The sequence below is a fragment of the Manis javanica genome, chromosome X (assembly GCF_040802235.1).
Source record: "Manis javanica isolate MJ-LG chromosome X, MJ_LKY, whole genome shotgun sequence".
Classification (NCBI taxonomy): domain Eukaryota; kingdom Metazoa; phylum Chordata; class Mammalia; order Pholidota; family Manidae; genus Manis; species Manis javanica.
This window is the reverse complement of record NC_133174.1, coordinates 135,476,984-135,485,599: the sequence shown is the minus strand read 5'-3', so window position 1 is coordinate 135,485,599 and position 8,616 is coordinate 135,476,984. Positions and strand designations below refer to the sequence as shown.

At 45.8% G+C, this 8,616-nt stretch overlaps 1 protein-coding gene across 1 annotated transcript; it reads right to left on the bottom strand.

The window, feature by feature from the left end:
- Positions 1-6,767: 6,767 nt before the first annotated feature.
- LOC140847372 (melanoma-associated antigen 11-like) lies at positions 6,768-7,594 on the bottom strand. The gene is made up of 2 exons (XM_073227547.1): positions 7,203-7,594; positions 6,768-7,116 (listed from the first exon to the last, which is right to left on the bottom strand). The coding sequence occupies exons 1-2, from the start codon at positions 7,592-7,594 to the stop codon at positions 6,768-6,770; spliced, it is 741 nt and encodes a 246-aa protein (XP_073083648.1).
- Positions 7,595-8,616: the final 1,022 nt, after the last annotated feature.

The following is an 8,616-nucleotide window of genomic DNA, read 5'->3' as shown; positions in this document are numbered from 1 at the left end:
TCAGACAGATCTTAAATTAGTGGTGGTAATAGACTGCAACTTAGGGAAAAGGCAAGACCTCACTTAGTTGTTAAATAGGCTTTAAATGAGCATATACTGTATGCTAGATACTATGCTCAGTGCTGCAGGTTAAGTTAGCCAATCTCTCAAGGAAAAGTCTAGTGGAAACAATGGCAGTGGCTGATGGAATATAAAACCTTAAGATTCCTGCCACAAAAGATTCACTGGAAAGCTTATATAGTTTCTCCAAATTCTCTAAGTCCCATATAATAAAGTAGGACAAGAGTTTCCTCAAAGATATCTCACAGTTTGGAAGCAAAGTTTGCAGTTATGACCCTTCATACTGGTCACTAGAAAGCTGTTCGTAATTGTAATGTAAAGACACTTCTTTAGTACTTGTTCTGATTCCATGCAACTTTCTGATCAATAATTCAACTCCCCCAAGTATTTTGATACTAAGAAAGGAGGTGCAGTGCGTAAGACATACAAGCCTTACTTGCTCCCTTTAATGAATTAATACTTTGAGTTTCTGGTTTAGAAATTAGCCTTGTTTGAGTTTAAGTAGTGCTCCTGACAGATCCTTCCTATAATCAGCCAGAACTCCTAGATGACGTAATACATCCAGGGGCCCTGAGCACTCTAACAAGTACCTTTAATGTCAACGTGAAGTGGGTGAAGGAGGAAAAGTCGGATACCGTGCCAGGGTACTTTGGACAATTCTTCCTAACATTAAGGGCTCTTCTTGGCCCTTTGCTGCAAAAGAATATTTTATCAGTGAATTATGGAAGGTGGTGAATAATCACTAGGAAAGCATAGTATAATTCTAGCAGCTATACCTAACAAAGAAAACTGACTCTTCTGTGTCCCAAATGGCAAAGGAAAACTGATTTTGTGAGTGTCATCACTGTCAGTCATCCTGGTTATAAAAGAGGGAAGCATTTCACCTCACGAGGAGAAGAAAGGAGCAGGTCCTGCCAATGAACCTCGACCAGGGATGAATTTTATTTTGTCTACGCCTCCTAAGGCTGAAGAGTAAGAGCTTTCAAACAGTTATAGAGGAAGCGTTCAAATAGTTAGCAATTGGCTGACAAGTCAGCGTTTGTAATTTCTGGTTGTCCATTTATTAACCAGGTGACCCTGAGCAAGTTATTTAATCTCTCTCTGTGTGAAATGGGAATAAACAGGGCTGAAGATTGGGTCCTACCCAAAGGCACAAAGCCGAAAGGCAAGAAGGAGCTAAACTCAGCCTGCACTCCACTTACCAAGTGGTGCTCCTGCAAAGTCACGTGTACCTACAGGAGGTTCAATTTTCTAATTCTCACAGAAGTTAAATTCCCTCTGTTTTAAATATTTATAATGGCTTCTATTGTCCTGGTTGTTTCCTGACTGACACAGGGATTTTACTGAAAAAAATTTTGCCCACAATCTGTCTTTTACAACTCTGATTCTTTTATATGATGCCTAATAAAAAGACTTTATTAATTTAGGACCTCACAAGGTGTCACCAACACTTGCTCTTTCCACTTCCCCACCTTCTTTCATTCCTGAACCCACGGAAATCTGGCTTCTGCCTCATTGCTTCACTGAAATTGCTATTGGCAAGTTCAGTAGCACTGACTTCCTTGTTTCTAAACAGAATTGGCAGTTTTCAATTCTTAATCTAGAAGATCTCTTCGCAGCCCTTGATACTGTTGATTTATATTCTTTACAAAAATACTCTATAAGTAACTGAATAGCCATACGGAAAAGATAAAACTGGATCTGTTCTTCACGTCATATAACAGGATACGTTCAAATGTGAAAACAACAAAACCACACTAGAGTTACTAGAAGTACTAGAAAAAAACACTGGAAGAAGAAAGAACTGTCCTTTATGTGGAGAAACATTCTACCTATGATTCCAAGTCCAGAAGCAATAATTTTATATAGTGTAACTACATAAAGATTAAAAATGAAAACTTTTCAAGACAAACAAAAAAATAATAAAGCCAAAGACAAATGACAAACTGGGAAAAATTATTTTCAACATAATCCAGAAAATGTGGTAATGTCTGTAATACAGAGAGGGCATCTAAAAGTGAAAAAGGAAAAGGTCAGCAAATCTAAAACAAAACAAGAGATATGAACAAAGAGTTCACAGAAACAGAAAAGCAAACAGCCTTTAAATACATGAAGAGACGCTCAATTTCATTCAAGAGCAATGCAAATTACAACTGTGCTAAAGCACAACTTTTTGCCGACAAAAATGGCAAATGTTTGATAATGCACTCTGTTAGAGAGGCTGCCAGGAGGCTGAGCGTCCTTCTTGCACTGACTGTTTTTCAAGTACCTTTAATTCAAAATAATCAATATGCCAAAGTGGCATAGTTTGGAAGGGGATATTCTGCTCCCCTTCAGAGTACTCGGCAGCTGTAGGAAGGAAAGATGATGATCTCCATGTATTGCTGTGGGGTGATCACTAGCATATGTTACTGGAAAAAAGCCTGGTGCAGAGTAACATGTCCAGTGCTCTGTGTCTAAAGAGAGACACATTGGCTCATATTTTTTTAAATGGAAGGATAAACCAAAAATTTATAAAATAAATACCTATGAGAAAGAAAAGAGGGAAGAGGTTGAGAATAAGAATATGTTACGCTTCTCTGAGTGAATGTACTTGAGTGTGAAGCCATGCGACTGCTCTGCAAAATTACAGAAACAACATTAAATCAAAATTTAGAAAGCAATCTGAAAAGGTAAAGCAAAAGGAAACAAATACACATAAATAAATATGTATTCAGTTAGCGGCTTAACCACAAAAGAGAAGAGTCATTTCAAGTGATTTAAAATATAGTAATTTAACCACATGTCCCTACTGGAATATATAATAAGGAAAAAACAACTGCAAAAAATAAACCAATTCTGTTATCATATTGTTAGTAATAAAATGGTATATAGTTAATGTTGTTTATGAACTAAGATTTTCAGTGTGAGAAAAGAGATCAAAATAGAATATCAAAGACATTTGTTTTAAAGTACACTCCGTCAAAAATGAACATGAAACAAAAAAAATTTTGTGCAGCAGAGGGCGCCATCAGCAGAACAAAAGGCATCCTACAGTATGGGAGAATATATCTGTAAATGACTCATCTGATAAGAGGTTAACGTCGAAAATATATAAAGAACCCATACACTTCAACACCCAAAAAACAAATAACTGGATTTAAAATGGACAGAGGACCTGAACAGACATTTCTCTAAAGAAGAAACACAAATGGACAATAGGCACATGAAAAGATGCTCCACATCACTAATTAGCAGGAAATGCAAATCAAGACCACAATGAGATACCACCTCACACCAGTTAGAAGGGCCACTATCCAAAAAACAAAAAATAGCAAGTGTTGGTGAGGATGTGTAGAAAGGGAAACCTTCCTACACTGTTGGTAGGAATTTAAATTCGTGCAACCACTGCGGGAAGCATGATGGAGGTTCCTCAAAAAACTAAAAATAGAAATACCATTTGACCCAGTAATTCCACTCCTAGGAGTTTACCCAGAGAAAACAACATCCCCGATCCAAAAAGACATACGCACCCCTATGTTTATCACCACTATCTGCAATAGCCAAGATATGGAAGCAAGCTAAATGCCCATTAATAGACGAATGGATAAAGAAGAGGTGGCACATAGACACAATGGAATATCACTCAGCCATAAAAAGAAAATAAATCCTGCCATTTGCAACAACATGGATGGATCTAGAGGGTATTATGCTCAGTGAAATAAGCGAGGCAGAGAAAGACAAATACCATGTGATTTCACTTATTTCTGGAATATAAAAACAAAGCAAGATAAAATGAACAAAACAGCAGTGAAGTGACTAGTGGTGACCAAGGGGGAGGGGTTGGGGTAGGTGGGTGAGGAAGTTGAGGGGGATAAATGGGCACGATAATTCCCAATCACAGCACAAGTTGGTCACGGGACTGTAGTACAGCATGGAGAATATAGTCAATGATTCTGCAAAATCTTTCTATGTTGATAGATAGTAACCACACTAGAGGAGGTGAGGATTTAATAATGTGGGCGACTGGAACCACTGTGTTGTACATTTGAAAGATTGTGTATCAGTGATACTTACATTTTTTAAAAAGGGCAAAAAAGCAGTATACTCCTAAATTTGAATTAGAAATATCACTATGAACTCATGATACATTATCACCAAAAAAAAAAAAAGATTTCCTAGCTCTATCCATTACAAAAGCCTATAAACAATGACCAACCCATTAGCAATGGGCATGCTGGCACAGACTGTGGTCTCTAAACTCCATTTCCTATTACAAGAAACCAGCATCTTTGGGAAGAAAACATACCAGGTCTGGGGCAGGAAATATATTAGATAAGCCTAAATCATCAGTCCGTACCGAAAAGCAAGGAAGCTTTCAGAAACTACCAGGGCAACAAGGAGCCAGCTGAAATGGGCGCCCACTGGACAACTCTGGGACAATTTGGGCATCAAAATAAACAATGTTAGTAACAGACTACAACTCATTTACTAAAATAAGAATTCACGCATATGTACTAAAAAGAAAAAAGAAAATAAGACAAAGCTTCTTCCTGCAGCAGATTATGTAATGCCAATTCACATAGAAAAACCAAATGAAATTTTTATCACGATTTTGCAACCATCAAACAGAAACATTTGATTCTGGCTTACTAAAACTGGTAGCTGAAACTTTGATGAAAGAAAAGACATTAAGGAGATCTTCAAGTATCATCTCCTCACATATTATTTATCAATTAGAAAGAAAAAGTAGTAACTGCAGAGTGGAGAAACCTGGCAGATACTATGTTAACCAAGGGATCAGTGCTGAAGTCAGTATTCTGGTTATATCTATTGTTGCCTAACTTCTACAAAAGGTAATGGCTTAAAACAATTTATTACTATATTTGATGGTTCTGCAGATTGAGTGGGCTCAGCTGAGACTGCCCACACAGTTACAGTCAGATGTTGCGTGGGACTTATTTTCATCTGAAGGTTCAGTATCAGTTTGGTTAAACATCCAACATGGCTTCATTCTCAGTTTCCTGGGGGCTGGAATGGCTGGAACAGTTGGGTGGTCGCCAGGCATCTCTCACCAAGTAGCTAACCTGAGCTTCCTTACAGGTCACAGGTCTCAGTCAGACTTCCTGAGGCGGCTGCCTACCCCTAGAGGGAGCATTTCAAAGGAACAAACATGCTGAAGACAGCATTCCAAGAAACCAAGTCAGAAGCTGCAAGGCTTCTTTAAGCCCAGCAGAAGAAGAAACAGTGTCACATATGCCTCATTCTGTCAGTCACCAAAAAATCACAAAGCCAATGGACATTCAGTGAGAGGAATATGTAAAGCCATGAAACTTGGTGATATGGTTCACTGAGGAGCTTAGAGACTCATCATCAGCGATGACAAATATGTGCCAGTGATACGTGATCTATAATAGGAACCAGATATTTGGTTTTTCACCCCTGTTCCTGGCACAGAGCTCCTAAATCCCTTGGAATTTTCGAAGTAAAGAGAACAATAAAGGTGTCTTTTGTTGCTTAACCAGGTGACTTTGTACCACAGCTAAGGATGGGGGCTGGTTGCCAGTGGAATCAAACATGTAATTGAGAGGGTTGGAACTTCCAGTCCCAAAGCACTACCCCCATCTCTGTGGGAAGGGAGGGGCTGTAGGTTGAGTGCAACCAACAGAGGCCAATGATTTAATCAATCATGCCTACGAAATGAAGCCTCAAAACCCCCAAAGATGGAGTTGAGAAAGCGTCCAGCTCAGTGAACATGTGGCGATTTGGGGAGAGTGGCATGCTCTGGGCGCACAAAAGCTGCACACCCTCGAGCATAGTTTGCCCTATGCATCTCTGCCATCCGTTGTCCCTGAGTTATATCCGTTTATAACAAACCAATAAATACTGTAGAAAGACAATCACGCTACGTGGATTGGGGAGCGTCCTTACCCCACTGCTAACACAGGGCCTGCAAGTGAGCACAGGACCAGGGAGTGCCTGGGAATCATGAGCCAGGGAGCAGGGGTCTTAACTGCCAGCCTTACATGTCTCCCAGGTTCTTGAACACAGCAAGCACATCCAGGTGCCTGCATGTATTTTATTTTTGTAAAGTGACAGATGAGCAGGAATCAGGAGCAAGAATTAACCAACTGTACTTTTATTTCTCCATTTCAGGACACTGTCCGTTTTACTGCTAATTTCCATCACTTTTGGGAGGGAGTGGCAAGGCTGATGCCATGTGACCTAGCTCCGGTCACAAACTCAGATGGAAGGTGTCCCCATGTGTCTAAAAAACAGCAATGCACTGAACTGGTAAACTATACACACATGGGATAGATGTCATTCAGCAACAGATGCTGATGCTAACCACCCTTTCTATGAAAAGGAACAACAGGGGGAAACACCCCAGAGGTAACGCAGACCCACCTCCACGGGGTCAGGGAAACAGGAGCCCAGAGGCTCCAGCCCACGTGGCACAGATCCTGCGCTCCTTAGAGCGCTGGCTGCTCTCTCTCCTAGGCCAGAGGCAGAAGGGGCCTGACTGCATGCCCGGCAGAAGCGCCTGCCTGACGGGGGCTTGGTCAGGGCCTGGCCGCCCCTCTGCTCAGGGACCCTGATCCTCATTGGTCCTAGCCTCCTCAGATGGGCACAGGAAAGGGCCTATACGTGTGCTAAGGAGCCTGAACAAAAACAGCACGACCTGCACCTTGCTGGCCTCTGCGTGGGCCCTGGGGCCCCAGAGCAGCTCACAGCGAGGGATCGCTGTCGGGCACCTGCCGGTACTCCAGGTACTGCTCCTGCACCCAGACCCCGGTGATGAGCTCCCTGGGCTCCCCATAGATGAAGTGCTCCCTCCCAGGACACATGCCCGCAACACTCAGCACTCCCCACACTTCCTCCCCAGGGACCCGGCCACCCTGCAGGAGGATCACGCCCAGGAGCAGTGCCAGGAGGCCGGTCTTGGGGAGGTGCTGCTCTTCGGTCACCCCATCCCAGGTGAGGCCCAGGGTGGGGACCAGGACATAGGAGTGGCTTTTGGGATCTACTTCCTTTATGTCTATGCCAAAGGCACCCTGCAAGCACCAGGAGGCATGGCTGAGGATGTCAGGGAAGCGGTCCTGGTGATCCTGGGTGACCAGCTCCAGCATCTCTGCCTTCGTGGTCGGTCCTTGGCGCGGTACTTGAGGAGCAGGAAGGCCACCAGTTGCATCTCCTTCCTGCGCAGCGCATCTTGGAGGGAGACCGTGGTGTCCCCTGGGGCCTCGTCCCCCTGGCTGCGGGAGTGATTGGCAGGGGACTGGTTCCCCAGGGGTGCTGGCATGGCCTGGGGCAAGGGCTGTGCCTGAGGAGGGCTCTGGGGTGGACTTGGTCTCTCAGTGGCGTTCGCCTCCTTTAGGGGCACTGAGTACAGGGCAACAGAGGCAGAGGCCGACAAGGTCGAAATGGAGGATGGGGCCGACTCCTGGCCCTCCTCGGCCCAGAACCGAGGGGCCCCCTCCAAGCCCTGGGCTTCTCTCAGCTCCTGCAGGGCCTCCTCCAGCTCATGCTCCTCACTCCTGACACCCAGATCCATGCTGACTCTGCTCAGGGGACTGGAGACCTGGAGGAGGGAAGGCAGGAGGTGGGCACTGTGGACCCTGGGGCTCCACTTTGGGGGTGGGCTTATGCCTCCCAGGGAACCCCCTGCTGGGAAGGCAGTCTGTCCCTGCAGAACCCAAAGGACAACATGAGGCAGCACCTTGGGGAGCATCTGTACAGCCCAAGGCTCTGGAACTGGGCACTTTGTGGGGGTCCCTCTGTCTGGGGTGGGAGAGCCCTGGGGGCACATCCAGGTCAGGCACCCCACCTTGTCTCCTGGCTCAGCCTGGTCCTCCATGGCTCTGCGACCTCAGGACAGGTGCCTCGGGACTTCACCTGCGGATTCCTGGAGTCCCTGCCAGAGGACACGAGCAGGTCTCTCAGGTGAGGTCCGCCAGCCCAGCCCTGGGCACCCCGTGCTGACAGGAGGGGTGGGCCTGCCTCTGTGAGGTCTCTGCCTGGCCAGGGAGGGTTGCCCCCTCCAGGCTCGCTCAGGGTCCGCACCTCCCACGGATGCTGGCCTGAGACAAAGCTCTTGGAACAAAGCTCATGCCCAGAAAGGATCAGAAGGAAGTGTGGGGACCACGCATACCCAGGCCCAGACCAGGCTGGCGATGCTCCTGGCATGGAGACCCCTGTGAGTGCCTGGGGTGCTGTCTCAGCTGGCCTGGGTCCAGGCGTCACTTACACACCCTCCCCTCCCTGAGAGCACGGACGGGACACGAGGAGGGGCTCATCCTGACAGGCCCTGCTGGGGATTCCCAGGCCTCACTGCAGGGCCGGCCCTCTCTGGGTTCTGGGCATCGGGGTACACTCCCTGCTCCCCCAGGGTCCTCAGCGTGATATTAGCAGGACCCCGGACTCCTACCTCTGTGGCCCTGCCGCCCCTCTTCAGACCTCCTGACCCAGGGCACACAGACCAAGGTCCTCACCTCCCTGAGAACTCAGAGAGATGTGTCATGAGGCCCCACATGCACACTCCCTGAACCCCAGCAGGATCCCATAGGCTGCCATTAG